The 16,436-nt window shown below is 44.4% G+C and overlaps 1 protein-coding gene across 1 annotated transcript in view; it reads right to left on the bottom strand.

The window, feature by feature from the left end:
- The window catches only part of PLB1 (phospholipase B1), a 440,448-nt gene that overhangs the window by 250,827 nt on the left and 173,185 nt on the right, over nucleotides 1–16,436 (bottom strand). The window contains exons 21-23 of the mRNA XM_085610369.1: nucleotides 10,858–10,909; nucleotides 5,991–6,071; nucleotides 157–222 (exon numbers count right to left, since the gene is read on the bottom strand). Of these exons, the coding sequence (XP_085466495.1) occupies nucleotides 157–222; nucleotides 5,991–6,071; nucleotides 10,858–10,909 (199 nt within the window). The remainder of the gene's footprint in view (nucleotides 1–156; nucleotides 223–5,990; nucleotides 6,072–10,857; nucleotides 10,910–16,436) is intronic.

Genomic DNA, 16,436 nt, shown 5'->3' with positions numbered 1-16,436 from the left:
TTACTCAGTAGCTGGAAATTACATGCTTTACATACAAGAGCTCTCAGCATGCAAGGTTTCTATTGAATAAAAAAACAACACAAACAAACATAGAGACAATCGGATCATTCAACCGATCACTTTATAGATGTACCAAGCAGACAAATGTTTGTGTACCTGTGCATGGAAGACGTCCAAGGCTTCCTTAATGTGGAACACAAAGTTTTCAGGAGAATAATAATTCTGTTGAAATTTAAAGTCGGAGGTTAGATTTGTGCATTATCTCATACACATATAAGGGCTGATATTAGTCACAAAATGAACCCCCCCCCCCCCCTTATTCTGTCCAGCTGCAAGCCAGGCACTGAGTGTGAATTTAAAACACAGTTTACAGACTTCAAGGCCTCAAGTCCAAAGTGATTTTGTGGACACAAAGCTGGGAATTTGCAAAGTCACAGGGTTTGGGATGACAAATGCCTTTTTGTAACATGTAAAACCTCTTTTATGAGTTAGAAAAGACTTTCTCGCAGGGGGGTAAAATAGAGACTTTCCCAATTATTATACATTAGACAGGTACTCTTGCGACCCTCTCCAAATTGGCATTTGCCATATGACCTATTAGAGGTTCCATTGCAAAATGACAAGCAGTTCCCAAAAAGAAAGAGCACAATTTGCAGCCACTGCCTGTATGTAAATAAGGTCCCAAGGTTCAGCAATTGCTTAATTTCTTTTTTTTTCTCACTTTGCATAAAATGCCAAGCCTCAGTGGTACCCAAACAGACAGGTATCCTGACTATCAGGTCTTAGTAACCAAAGGCTGTGAGTGATAAGATTCATGTCAGAGGAACTGGGATTCTTCAATTCTGCCCATTATGGTGCAGGATGCTCCTGCTGGTGGAGAGGAGCTCCCCTGAAACTGTTAACCCCAACAATAAAGTGGCTCAGAGCATGAATCTTGCTGGGCTGCACTAGAGCACTGTACAGCGGCTGGAGATTCAAACATTTTCATTTGCCTTACTTTTCATCATTTCAGGTCTGAGGATATTAAGGGCCTAATTTAAAAGATGGCAGAAATTTTAGAAATGACTGCCAAGAAGGCACAGTGGTTCCTGTCAATGCTTTGTGAAGTTTGTGTGTGCACCAAACGGTTTTCTTTTGCTTCCCAAAGTGGAATTCTCCTTTTGAAACTACAAATGCAAAAAAATGCTCCCTCGCAGTGGGAGCCGACTCCCATAGCGAGGGGAGCATTTACCAGTTACTGCCCCTCACCGGGAGGGTTTTACTGGAGGTGACGGGCAGTGAAAATGACCTCTAATTCCACCCATCTAAATCAGATTGTCCCGTCCGGCGGCCCTGCAGAGTAAGGGCTGTCGGAGGGGATTAATTGTGATGCAGACAGAGTAGTCTCTGCCGTGATTAAAATTATGGTTCATCCACATCTAAGTCGGGCAGGCAGACCGCATTCTTGGCGGTAAGGACACTCCGTCAGAGTATCCTTACCACCAAGAATTATATCAGGACCTAAGTTGTTTGGCAACAATTACATGATTTGCTGCCAAGCACCAGATCCAGGGTTAGAACCCATGCATGCGGGTTCCAAGTTTGGGAGCTTAGCCAATAACTGCATCTCCTGTTATCACTTATAATAAGCATTGTATAAAATTATGGAATATAATGCTACCGCCAGTATTTTCAAATAATCAATAAGAATTTGCTCATATCTCTGTTTTTATTGCCAGTGGGTCATGAAGCCTTTGGCGTAATACTAGTAATAAATAACATATTAAACTTCATAAATCAGCATGTATTGTTTGTACCATTGCATTTTATCTAGGCCTGAGCGGAATTTCAATTATGCAGGACTCATTTTAGTAACTCCATGTTACTCTTTGGCTTGGAATTACCAATAATTATGCAATTACTTCTGCTCAAGAAACATGGGGGAAAAATCCTACAGCGAGAGCACATTTAGTTTTTCTGACCCACTAGCTTTCTGTAGTTCACCCAATAATAACACCCGTAGGAGGCGTTGAGTATTAGGGCCTTTCCCTGTCTTGAGCTTCCTAGAAAAACACAGGGCCCTCAGTTCCTGGAATGTGAGGTCACTGTATCTAGAAGGCAGAGAGCCACAGGCTTCTCCTGTCGAAGACATAATAAGTGTGGTGTGGGGTTGCACCTACCTAACCTTGCAGGAACTAACCTCTCTGAGGTTGGAGAAAGGGTTGTGCTAGAGTTGCTAGACCCTCAACTACCAAACCCTAAATTCAGTAGAACTTACTTATTCTAAGGTGTATTATATGTGCCTAGGATTACTGATGGTTTTTCAAATAATCCACACCAAGATTATCTGGTAAAACAATGCAGGCTCGAATCCCAACCGCTGCACACCAATGTGAGAGGCTGGCTTGGTATAAGATGCACACTTATGTAAGTGGGCACCCTGCACAAATCCAGACAACCCTTATGGTGATTTTAGTGGTCTTAGACAACCCTAGAAAGCTCTCTAAGTGGTAGCTGTGGAGAGCAGCCTTCAGGCTTAGTCCAGAAGGAGTGTAAAGCAGCTTGTTTTAAGAGAACATAATCTTATAGGTATAGATTAAGTGAAAAAGAACCACACAGTGTATTTATAAAAATATGTATTCATTATAAGATACTCACTGACACATACAGATATCTCCTAGCCGGAGATATACACAATGTACACAATACTTTTCAAGAGAAACAGGTAAGTAGCACAAATACACAGTGGTCACCAGGAGAAAATCAAACCATATACTAAAATAGTGGTATGCAAACCATGACTTGAGTCAACTAAACCCAGAAGACGTAGAAATGCTGGGGACCCAAGGAACCACTCGAGGTAAGTAACCAGGAGCCCCACGGAGGCCGTGTGCAGAGCGGGAACACGACCGCGGGATCAATGCAAGTCCATGGGTAAGACGCGGTTACAATTTTAAAGAAGAAGGATCCTTCCCAGTGGACCCTGAAGAAACCCTGTGGAAGACAGAAGGTTGGAGAACCACCCCACCCGTGGATACCCAAGGAACCAAGATACCTACACCAGGGAAGCCGGGTGCATAGGTGTGAAGTGGCGTCAGAAACCGCAGTCAAACTCAATGGAGGACTTCAGAAAGATGCTGCTGCTGGGTAAGGTGAAAGTTTCCAGGGGGACCCAATTGTGGATTCAAGTCGAGAAGTATGTGAGGAGATCCGAGGGGACAGAGTCTATGCCACTCAGGAGTGACCAGGGGGCACGAAAGACGAGTCCCCATCGATTTCGGGTGCTGCAAGAGAGATGAAAGTGACCTTGGAGCTGCAGCTGTGAGGACCAAGTGACACTATGGAAGACCAGGAGGTGTTCACGAGCTGTCCCACATCGCATGTCGAGAGTTGAGAGGTCAGTGTCCGTCAGGAGCACCAACAAGCCCGGCAACTGCAAACAATGTGGAAAGTGAAGAAAGTGCAGTGTCCGGACCAGCAAGGTCCAGGTGACTCACCACAAGCAGTGGAGTCAGGTCAGGCCCTGAGCAATCGGGGGAGCCCACAGAAATCAAAGGGGAGCCTCAACAGGACCCAAAGGCAGGAGGCACTGGAGTCGCAAGAGGACCTTGAGCAGCTCACCAAAGATGCAAGCTCACGGTGCAAGTGATGGGGTAAGATGAAGATCTTGGTCACAGGAGATGTTTGAGGTGGGGGCTACATGGAGCCCAAAGATCTTGATGGAAGGAAGCCAACAAGCCGTTGCTGTGGCAAGTCAACACGTTGCACAGGATTTCGGTTCATGCGCCTCCGATGAGGAATACTGGCCTCAAACTCAGTGAGTGGACAGGACAGGCCTTGAGGGATATGAAGAACCACCACCTGTGTTGCTGAGCTTTCGGAGTCCATGGGAGCCCAGGATCAGCAGACCGGTCAGCTTAGTTGCGGTGGGTGCAGATGCAAAGAAGTGACTCCTTCACTTCAAGGGAGATTCCTTCAGGTGTCTTGGATACCCACAGTCCTAGGAAGATTCCTGTCTGGAGCACAGGCACGGACGTTGCAGCAGATGAGCAGGGCGACGAGATCAGGCGCAGCAGGAGTCTTCCCAGTTGCAGCCTTGATGCCCAGAGCGAAGTCCAGCAAAGTCCAGAGTGCCCAGACGGTTGACGTAGAAGTGGTGTCTTGAAATTAATCTTGTCCCACTACAAATCTAGGGACCCACCCTCAGGTGAGCCCTTAAGCAGCCTAAAGAAAGGGTTGGGACGATTCATGGTTCTCTCCCATGGGCGGGGTCAGACAGTAGGGAGGATACTCCCATGTCCTTTGTCCAGTTTCGCGTCAGAGCGGGAGCCAACGTCTCCCTGAGCTGGTTTGAACTGGGCTATGCGAGGTGGGCACCAAATGTGCCCTTCAAGAAGCATGTGTGGCGCTGGCAAGCATTCCCACCCGGCCTCAATACACTAAATCCTGTCTGGGAGGTGGTCATACCTCCCTGTGACAGGATGCCTATTGTTCTGCCTTCCCCTGCTCGAGCTTTGCTCAGCGGCAGGAGGGCAGAATCATGTCTCTGGTCGGCAGCAGCCATGTTGTGCTGTGCGGGTCTAGAAGACTGGTACCGGGAACACTGAGGTCCTCCCGGAGGAGCTTAACTGTGCATGGAACCATACCTTCTACACCGTTTATCGTATGGGGATATGATTCCCACATGTTTGATAACAAACATGATAGGGGTCGTTCCATCCAGTTTCGAGATGGACATCGTGAAATGACGCAGTGCCCCTCTATATGTTATATGGCTGTCGCACTTACAACCCGGGAGAATGGACTCCGTGGGCTGTAGGGGTGTCTTGCTCATGACCGTTACTTTCGCCATAAGAACTACGAATTAATTTAAAATTGTTAAACACAGCGACAAATTTGTTTAGCATAATTCTATGGCTTATATGGAAGAAATTTTAGAATTTGCCAAATGTTGGTATTGAGAGATGAGAGGATGTATGTTTTGAGTGTTTAGTTTGATGTGGTTAGTGAATGAGGTAGGACAGAAATGTATGGAAAAGAATGGATGGACTGTGTAAAGAATGCAAGCGTAATTGATACAATTTTGCAGTCATAACCGTATGTTGTTTTTTGAGGACTCGACAAATCACTAATTGAAGGTGTGATAAAACGAATAAAAGAATTTATTGATTAATTTGACGGAAAGAGAGGTCTAAGGTTCATGTTGTTTTCTCTCAATAAGTTCCCTCGCAATTAAATGCGAGTATAAAGAAAAGCATCAGTATTGGTATTGTTGTTGTTATTTGCTATAATGGAGGCCTAGCCTTACTGATTTGAGCCTAAACCCAGTTTTGGTATTGGTTGCTCATGCAGGAGCATCCTCGCACTTAGAACCGAGCACCCTGTCTTCAGGATTGAAAGGCCTGCTTTAGGGGTGACTTATAGGTTTTAAGTGCAGTGACCTTAGATATAGGGAAACCTACATCTTTCGTACCACAATGGCAGGCCTGTAGGTACAGTTTGAGTGGTCCATCATGAGTGGCATACTACATGCTTTAGCCCATGAGGGACCCCTGGTGTACCTATGCCCTGGGTACCTCAGGACCATATACCAGGGACTGATAAGGGTACACCACTGTCCAATCTGGGATGTACTGAAGTACTTACCATACCAATTTATGGGAGAAATCACAGAGACTGGGGTCCTGGTTAGCAGGATCCCAGTCAGGCTAGTCAGAAACAGCTTAGCACCAGGCAAAAAGTGGGGGTAACCATAAAAGCAGATCCTACTTTCCTGCACAGCAAGTACCCAGAGGGTGCCAATATTGTTGGATCAGTGGTAGGGATTCACTGGAAAAGAGGAGTATGAACTCAGTTTTGTTTGGGTTTATTGTCAGAAAGGGAGAGAATAGGGAAGAACTCCTGGAAATAATATCACTACAACGAGTTCCAAACCTGCACACAACCAGAGCGGCTTGAAGTCATGCATTAGCACTGTGCACAAAAACAAGATCAGAACCAGCGTCTCTTACCAGATCACCACACATGTCGCACAAGTCGTTCCCACCAATAAATATTGTGAGCAGCTTCCAGTCTTCGGTGAAATTTATTCTCTGCAATCAAAAAACAGAAATGAGTGCTTCTCTGCATTCTGAGCTTTACTAATGCACACCCCATTCAAGGGTGAGAAAGGACCATCACCAGATAGAAGCCGTCAACCATGAACCACAACTTCTGACAACATTGAAAGCAGGCAATGGAAGGGTCTACCTGCATGGAGCTATGAAAGACTGAAGACAATACAGGCCTTATCGAGGGCTTGGCGCTCAGGGCACTCTGTCAAAATATGCCATATGTCTGTCCACCACATTTAAAGTGCCGTTGACTATAATGCTCTTGTAATATGACAGCCGGAAATCCACAACATGTATGATGAGGTATCCTTTCCGCCAAACTGTAAACATTGTCTACTTCACTATGGGTTTTATGAACAGCGATAGCCAGTGTGGGGGAGGCAGTCAGCATTGTTCTGGGAAATAGTGAGTGAGTAGCAGCCCACAATGTTGTCAAACATGGCATTGATGGGAGGCTGGCGTCATGTCTTCAAGGCTCTGCTTCAATCTAGCTAATTCTTTCCCCTGAGGCTCGAGGTTGGCTCCATGCCTCTGCCTGCCTCTGTCAACAAATGGTGGCGAAGAGGAACTACCAAGGGGAGTGCGATATAAGCCAACAGAGAACTGACACGTCTGTGTGATCACTCTCTCAATTATTGCTGGTAGATGCAAAGTAAAGTTTTGTGGTGCTTATAAGTGCCTGTTAAGCTCTGTGTGGTTCTTGTTTGACTACCACCCCATGCGCGGCAGTCTGTTGGTGATTCTTTTACTGCAGTACTCATCATCTAGTGGGCAGAAAGCTATATTTAGAAAAAGTTGTGGGCGAGGGTCTCAGAAATGAAAGTATGACTTCTGTGGTGAGATCGCTGTTCAGGTTTCATTGTGAAGTACTAAAAATATAACACCCGCCTCTCCTACAATTCACAATCACTAAAGAAGTTTCTCTATCATTCATCAATGTTTTACTACATATTCATACTTCAGTATTTATTGTGCAAAATTATGAATATTGAATTCATATAGTATACATACCATCACAAACAGTACACATCAGCTCAATTTTCATTGTTTCAACATTTCATTTTTTCTTACCATGCCATCATTACACTAAAATCAATTTCACTCATATCAAAAATACCCCATTTGACTAAGACTTAAAATCAAAAACCACCTTAGTCCGTGAGATGCCTCTAACGGTGTTCAACAAAACCATATTTCTTTGGCTCAACAATTGTCTATGGTATATGTTCTAGACATCAATTAATGTAGTATGTGTGATATGAGTGAATTTGATTTTGGTGTAATGATGGCAGGGTAAGAAATAATGAAATAATGAAATGATGAAACAATGACCATTGAGCGGATGTGTACTATATTTGGTGTTGTGTATACTATATGAATTCAATCTTGATGATTTTGTACAGTCAACAATGAAGTATGAATATGTAGTGTAATATTGGTGACTTGTTAAGAAATTTCACTTGTGATTGTTCGTTGTGAAGTACTGCACTGGGGACACACCGACAAGGGCATCTGGTACTGCAGTCTGAGGTGTTACTCAGAGCTCCTGTTTGGAACAGCGTTGAGCTTGAGAGAAGGTGGGACATTTTGCCCGGTGACGATGTGCAATTAATGTCAAATGAGTGTTCTACTTGTAAAGCTGGATGAATGTTTTTAGATCTGTATGGAGTAATGTGTGGCATGAAGACTGCAGAGAAATGTGCATAGTGGTGCAGAGCTAGGAGTAAGTGCCCTACTGAAATATAACATAATAGAATAGAACAGAACATATTAGAACAGAATAGAATAGAACAGAACAAAATAGAACAGAACAAAATAGAACAGGAGAGAACCGAACAGAATAGAATAGAACAGTCAGACAGAACAGAACAGAACAGAACAGAACAGAATAGAATAGAATGAGATCCCCGGCTAAAATTGGCTGTGTGCATCCCTCCCTGTGTGGTCAATGAGTGTCAGTGCTGGTGTCTGAGTGCACGTCTGTGCTCTGGTGTTATTTATGAGGGTTTATTAGTTCATTGATGCATGGAAGGAAGGGGTGCAGCCTCTTCTAATCCTTGTGTTCCATAAGGAGGGTATGCATCATGCTGTGGGCACCCATCTGATGTAGGATAGAGTGGAAGATGAGGCTCTAGACCATGGAGCGCGAGAAGGTCCTCTGTGTGCTGCATAAGTGCTAGCATTTAGTAGTAGCTGCTGGAAGTGTACGGTAGGCAGCGCCTACTGTGGCACGGGCACTGCATCCTGTTGGACTGTGTGCGCAGCAACAAAACGAACAAAGTTCCATTCTTCATACCAGAGGACAAGGACATTGTGTGTGTGAGATCCACTGAGTGGGGCTTTGTGTTAGGTATTTTTTTGCAAGTATTTAGATGAATCGGACATGTGACATCAGTCATCTCTGCAATGCATTAACGCAGATGCAGTCATTGCTTCAATTTTACATCCGCCATACTTCCGTTACTATTGTACACACAGACTTAAAAAATCAGCTTACGCAGTGCTTCATTGTCATTAACAATTTTCAGAGGAGAATTTTTTTCCATATTGGGTGTCTATCATTCTGTCTCATAAGGCACTTGGGTGATGCAAGTCAGTGGTTCGAACAGTCTTAAGCAAAGCAAGTGTGGCGCGACTCGATGTGATCTTTTATATTGATTCCAGTTAATGTGTAGTTTTAGTACTATTTTAGTTTCAGCCAGTGCTCACTGTTCTGCCACAGACAGCGCCAAGGTAACATCAATGGGCAGAATTCTGCCCAGAGTTAAACTTGTAATCATGCAGGGCGGTAATTGTACAGAAAACCTGAGAATAACATAACGAGGGCCATACCCTTATGGGTACCCTCACGGGTGACAAGAAGCACTCTACAAATCTACTGATTGATTGACTGTTCTTCTCCTGAGCAATGTCATCGTGCATAGAAGCACTTTGAACAAGCATTGGTAATGCATCAGTTTCACCTATTTGATGATTAAAGAGCTATTTGTATCAATCATCGTTCGGGAGAAGGAAAGAGCTCCCTGACAACACGGAAGTGTAGAGGATGTGGCGCAGCTTCCAGAACTGCTGACTCGATACCTGGGGATCCCGGTTCGAGACTCGGTGGCGCAACATCCTGTGATTCTATGCAAATCACTTAATCTCTCGGATGATAAATTGTTATATAAATATGCTGCAAGAGTAATAAACAAAAAGAGGCAAAATGTATGGAAAAATAGTTCCACCAAAGCAGATGTTAACAGTATTTCGGCTAGGGGAAACTGATAAGAGAAGCAGACGAGGAATAAGCGTTGGTAAATGCAGGAAAATATGCTACAACCAATAGAAATTAAGGAAAAGTAAGTATCACACACAGGAACCAATGAGAAGCCAGGAAAGAGAGGAGGCCGGATGTAAGTCCCTTTTAAATTTATATTAAAAACAATAGATTTTTCAACCAAAGCGCAAGCGCTGTGCAGGCTAAACCTAAAAAGGAAGCTTTTAGAGAAAAATCTGCAAACATTTGCCACATTACATAGAAAAGCTTTGCAAAAAGTAAATTGACATAGAATACTCTGTATATGTTGCATATATATTACACCATGGCATACAGTGAAAATTATCTTGCAACACAGTAAAACACTTTGCTGTGGAAAAGGTAAAAAGGAACATTTCACAAAGGGTGAAAATAGAGAACGTTGCTATAGGAATAACTTTGAACAACCTAGTTAATATGAGAGTGAGTCAGTAAATTAGTTATTGGGAGCCCTATCCATAAAGGTACATTTGGTTGTAAAATATAAGTTTATGACCGATTTTACCAGTTTTACACGGGTCAGGAATTCATAAAGGGACTTTGGCAGGTGCAAACCCGTTTAGGTGTGCTTCATTCAATTAGTTAATCAATCAGTTGATCAAGTATCGATCTCCGCCACATGTGCAGAGTTCTATGCACGCATAAATCCCACTCAAGGGGTGTGATCTTTACTCCAGCCGCAGGCTGGTTTCAATCTTTTTTGCAGGGTGGGAAGAAGAATATAACGCCCTTAAATTGGGTGGGAGTGTAGAGGAAAGGATCTCTCCACAGGCAAAAATATTTTTGGGGCAAAAAATGTGTTTGCCCAGGGATCTAATTCCCCATGTGTGATGGTCAGTGCTATGAAGAACCCCATGCAGGGGGAATAGAAACTTTTTAAGTCACCTTATATCCCAGAAGTACACCTGAAGACCTACAGCGGAAGCAGCGTTACAGACGTACTACTGGGAGTTTGTGAATAGAAAAAAGTAGTAAGTCTGCTCCTGTGTGTAGGCGTACATCTACAGGTGCAGATGTATTACTTTTCACCTGATTAGGCCCCCAAGTGTATGAATGGATGAGTGCATCATTGAAAGCAAAGATAGGAACCACAACTATTCCACAGGTGAGATGATGTTTGTGTTGTTTAAGAAGAGAGTGAAATATACATCAATATAGAAGAGAGAGGCCCCGCTACTCCAAGAGACAGGGTTCCATATACAACTTAATTGTCAACAATAAAAATCTCTTGTAGAAATCAATTCTTTCAACCCTTCCGCACCTTTGGGTCCCTTTAAAGACGGGTGTAGAGGAGTGTATGAGCTCGAAAGAAGTGTAGTGTGGAAGGGTTGAATGAATTGATTTCTCCAAGAGATTTTTATTGTTGACATTTAAGTTTAAGAAGAGAGCCTGACCACCAATAACTTCCAATGATTTGTTGTGCAAGTGGTTTCTACATTAGAAAAAACTCATGAACGCCAGACTCACCGCGTCATTCTTCATCAGGTCCACCAGCTTTCCACCCTGGGCCCTCATGTCGCTGAAAAACACCAGACGGATCAACACTTCAAAAGAGGGCATAGCACCTTGTCACACTCACACACCACATGTGCTTAGGATAAACACAAATCACGTCAGAGGAAAGCCAGTCCGTCCAATGAGTGGATTTGCAGACCTCATTCGTGATGTTGGGGTACAGTGATACAGATAGAGCCTGCTGAAGCATGTACCCCAAGAGAGGGAAGGGGTCTGATTAGCCAAGTGACTACTCATGCGGCAATCCTTTTTGTTATGCTCAAATCATCCTCCCCCTTTATGCATCGAACGATTGACTAATTAGTCAATGAACACATGGGCCTCCTGAATATTAATGAGGTGGGGATTGGCAGTGCACCTCATTGCGCACAGTAGGGATTGTTCTGACAAAGGCCTACAATCGTCAGCTACCCTCCATTGTATCGTTCGTGGTCAAATTTGCCAGCATTGCAACCGCTGGCCCATAAGGGTCAACGGCACAGGACAGCCCCACGTGACCCTCACTGTAGTGCAATGATCACTCATAGGCTGCGGGCGAGGTGCCACTGAGTAGAAGTCTGTTTACACAACACTGTGGCAGGCATTGGGCAGCATACCTGCTAAAACTCCTTGACTCACCCTTCACCATGACTCCAATCAAGCAAGAATTCAGAATGACCATGAGCCTGGCTGGCGCCTTCATTGGGTGCATCAGACAATGGTGCAATAGCTGCACTGTTAGCACACTGGACCAATAAGAAGCATTTTCTAGTAGCACGCTAGACTATTTCCAAGAAAGAAAGGTCAGTGGCATTAGAAATAGCTTGCGAGACCCACTATTGCATGCCCACTGCTCCACAATCCAGTCATGTCTTTGGTTCTAGCTTTCAAACCTTAAGAAAATGTGACCTTAGCATACATCGCATGGAAATGATTGAATCATAGGGTTTGAAGAGGACACTGTGGAGGGAAAAAAGGCAGCCGACCAGGCGCCAAAGTATAAATGTGGTGGACTGGCTGAAAGCAAAGGCTTCATGATGCTGCTTTAGGACCTTCTTGTCTTCCGAACCCTTCAAGCCCTCCCTTCATTAGGGGTGTAGTTAATGCAGGATATGTGATGTACATGGCAATGCCTGCATGAGGAAATATCTTTGTGTCTAGACTTTGTTCCTTCACTGCCTGTATGGACTTGACTTGAATTACTTTACCTATTAAGGGCTTCAGGTACATGTCGAGAATCAAGTAAGACTGGGCAATTCTAGTTTTTGCTCCTTTTAATGCCAAAGAGGGTTGAAATGTGTTCATACCACATGCTATCTGTGTTTGCTTGTATTTTGCCCACTGATAGGTTCTGCTGTACTACAACCCAACATAAGCACACTTGTGATTTCCAAGTCTCAATCGCTGTGTTGCCTTACTCTGTGCTCGGGAGGCGTTCCATGAGCTTTGCAGAGGGTTTTCCCATGCAACTCCCATGGATTTTGACACTTCCCCAGATTTACAAGAGCATGTAAACCTGGGGAAGTGCCAAAACCTTACGCCTCCTGAGGTGAGGCGTAACGAGGAGAAATATCTTTACTTCTTCTCGCTTTTTCCTCTTTCCATGTGTCCTCTTTCTATGTGTGCTGCATTCTGCATACCTCGTTTTTCCTCTTTGCATGTGTCCTCTTTCTGTGTGTGCTGCATTTTGAATACCTTGTTTTTCCTCTTTTCATGTGTCCTCTTTCTGTGTGTGCTGTATTCTTCATTCTACAGCACACATAGGAAGAGGAAACCGCCATTCAGGATTGCTTCTTTGCATGAAAGTGCCCCTTCCTGCAAAAAAACAATTCTGTCGACAACACAGGCACCCTTGCACCCTTATGGAAGGGTGCCTGCGTTAGCACTAGGCTGCCGAGACAGCACCAGCGCAGGGGAAAGGACTGGAATGCACCATATTGCACCGTAGGGCAGTGCAGCAAGCTGACTTACTGCACTGTCCTACGCCAATGCCCCATAAATAGGCCTGTAGTTCAAACAGAAAGGACTGTGCCCTCGAAACACTTGTACTACTAGGGAATCAGACCTTTTGGGACCGGTTCACAAAGGCCTTTATGAGTGTGCAAAGTACTACTCCTGTATTGTTACTTATGCACTCTTAAATGTCTTTGTGAACTGATCCTTTGGTTTTTAACTCCTTCTAAGAGAGAATTTGTTTCACTGCAGTAATTGTGAATAAATGTAGAATCTGTGCTGCAAAAATAGATATACCAATACGCAGCTTGTGGTTTATTGCACATGCATAATTTATGCATAATAATGCTAGCTGCTACCAGTGCCAATTTTCTGATCTAGAATGTGTGGTAATAAGAGGGAAGCATTGAACACAGAAGCAATATGTAAATAATTGCTGTAAACATCTACACAGATATTGACTGAATTGACAGGAAAAACCATTCTGAAATACCAGTCTGGCTCTGGCAGTAACTATACAACTAAACTGTAACAAGTTATTAGAATAAGATGAGTGATGTCTCTGACAAGCATCTGAGTGCCGGTGTGAGATCACCAGTGCAGCTACTGGTGTGTTTGCTACTGCACTACTTATAATTGCATTCGTGAACTTCACATCACGCCACCCCATTTATCTTGGAAGGGATATAAAGGGAAAGGACAGGAAATATTGTGTCTCTAATCTGTGTATATGTCTGAAGTTGTGTAATTTGACTTTGAGCAGATAGAACCAAATGCTGAAGTTGGACTTTGCCTGGAATTAATGTACTTAATCTATTGATTTACTCCTATTGTAAGCGGCAGAATCAGTTATTGCGGTAGTACCTGGTACTAGCTGCAAGGGTTATTTGTGAGCATGGCAAGTTTTAGTTTATTGTGTTTAATGCCACAGGCCATACATCCAACCCTCCCCCGCCCACCCCGCCTGCAGCCACCCCCGCTGCACACAGCTCTTGGCCATATGCAAAGTGGGGTTGGTTGCAGGGCCTGACCTGTGTCTAATCCCCTGCAGGATGCCAACACAACATCGCTCACGGCCAAAGGCTGCGTGCATTTTGGGGTCTGTGGCCAGGCCCTAGTGGCAGGCATAGAAGGTGTGAGGGGGGCTGCTCTTCCCACAGCCACCTCGCCCTCGTGCGATGGGTGTGCATAGTAGGGTGTGTGGAGTGACTGGCCTCTTCACTGACACCTCTCCCAAGGGCGATGGCTGGGCACAGTAGTGTGTATTGAGGGACTGGCCTCTCTGCTGAGACCTCTCCCCAGGGCAACTGGTGTGCATAGTACGATGTGGGGAGGGACGGGCCTCTCTGCTGAGACCTTTTCCAAGAACGACTAGCATTGACAGTAGGGTGTGGGGATGAACTGGCCTTTCATATAACAACTCTCCCTTAGGCAATGTGAGTGTGTAGTAGTGTGTGGGGAGGGACTGGCCTCTCCTTTTTTTTTATGACCCCACAAGAGGCTTGCAAGTGTTTCCCACTCACTTATGTGGGATTGCAACATGTCTTTTAAAAGAATTTACAGTTTGCTGTAACGCACCACTAATGCTTCAAAGACCTCCTCTCAGTTATTAGGGGTCCTGGATGCCTTTACCCTGGGCCCTTGTATTGCTTTTTCTGATAATTTTCACAACATCAGGATTTTTTTCCCATATTCAGTAATGCCATTTAACTTCTATTTTTCCAACAGTCAGAGAATCAGAGCGAGAGCTCCCATGGGACTAGAGTAGCAAGACCGCCTCGCTCCAACAAGAGAAAAAAATCACTCTCAACCACTCAACTGGCTCTATTTTTGGTTTCGCTCGACCACAGGACTCTCGCAAGACTCTTGCGCACCCAACCGTCTAGATACACAAATAATTTTGAACATAAATTCCTCAATAACTCCTAAATGAATTTACACAAAATCACAAAAGCATGGTTTCTGGACCAGGATCTAGCTTCCTGATGAATTTGGTGAAATTCTGTGCAGCCGGTGTGCCTGTAGCAGTTGTATGTTGGAACCACACATGCAATTTCCATGCATACCTTCACTACGTCTTCAATATAACGCATGCCTCGTTACCATGCAGTCATTTACAATGAACTTTTTTTCAATGCATATCCCTTTACCACGTATGCCTTTACCATGAAATTGCCATGGTAAAGGCATGGTTGGTAAAGGAAGTGCTTCAAATTTAGCATGCGTGGTCATGGCTGTGCTCGGCTGAAGTAGGCAAAGCACAGGATACAGCAGAGTGAAGGCATAAGCATTAGCACCATATACCACTTCTTTTCACTACCCACCCAGCCATTGGCCTTTGTGCCTAATGCTATGTCAGAAGCAATAGGCCAGCGCCAGCACCCTTTATACTCTCCCTTCTAGCCCACTTCTCTAGCCCTTTCTGTCCGAAACTACATCTGGAACTCCATAGACGGCTATTCTCTACTGCCCACACAGCGCTTACCTTCTTCAGTTCCCCCACTTGGTGGTACTCACTGGTCCAGCCCTCCTTGGCCCTACAGGCTGATGTAGTGGCATGCAATTAATCACAGCGTCTGAAAGCGCGGCACATCACACGTGTAATGTGGCAAGCTGCACCATTAAGTTCCTTGAAGCAACATTGTCCTAATTTTCACCGACTTGAAGAGGTTACTAGGGAACGCATCGGACTGAATGCAGTCTTCCAGTGGACATCTTAGCAAGGAACTCTTTTGGACCGTTACTGTACATTTCAATAATCTCTGTGGAAATTACATGGGGAAATTTGGTTTATGACCCCCATTTTTCTCGGCACCCGCTTCACGGAACATCCCCAAACTTTCCAGGAAGAAGCTGAGGTGTATGAACTTTTTCGTGAAATGATTTTGTGAAATGTTTTTATTTATATACATCCAAGAAAGCTGAAGCCTAGGGGCACTGAACATGGCAGACCACATTGGGCTCCGGATGCTCCTACATAACCAAAGAAACAATCCTCAGACGTGAAGGATGTCTTGGAACAACGCGTTTCGGCTGAAACGCGATGGTGAAGACTTACTTTTGATTAAAATGCACTGAAATTTCAATCAAGTTTGTCCGCGACATCCTTCACATTTGAGGATTGTTCCTTTGGATATATATATATAAATGTGTTTGATGTGTCATCTGTACACCCGTCATGCTGCTATGTGATTGTGAACATAATTGAACATTCCTCTGCATCTATGCCTCGCACTGTATATATTTGCACAGTACCTTGTAACCCTTTCCCCTATTACTTACACCAATGTCACTTTGTGCACAATAACTCTTCTGTACATATATCACTAAAACTCAGCAACACTTTTCACTTTACGCTATGTACGCCGAGCACTCACACACTTCCCTAGGTCATGATCTGCATCACATTGATGGAGCGACCGCGCAGCGTGTGGGTGGCAGGGCATTAGTCTCGGCTACTCTTTCTGATAGCTTGACATTAGGAATATTTTGCTTGTTTGCACTGTTACTGCTGCTTTTGGGATTAATGCACCAGTGTAATTGTTTCTAAATCATAGAAAGCTAAAGGATCGGCCGCCTACTCTGGCCGCACTAGACTG

This window comes from Triturus cristatus, chromosome 6, assembly GCF_964204655.1.
Source record: "Triturus cristatus chromosome 6, aTriCri1.1, whole genome shotgun sequence".
In the NCBI taxonomy this organism is placed as follows: Eukaryota; Metazoa; Chordata; class Amphibia; order Caudata; family Salamandridae; genus Triturus; species Triturus cristatus.
Note: the sequence above shows the minus strand (reverse complement) of the source record. Positions and strands in the feature narration are given on the sequence as shown.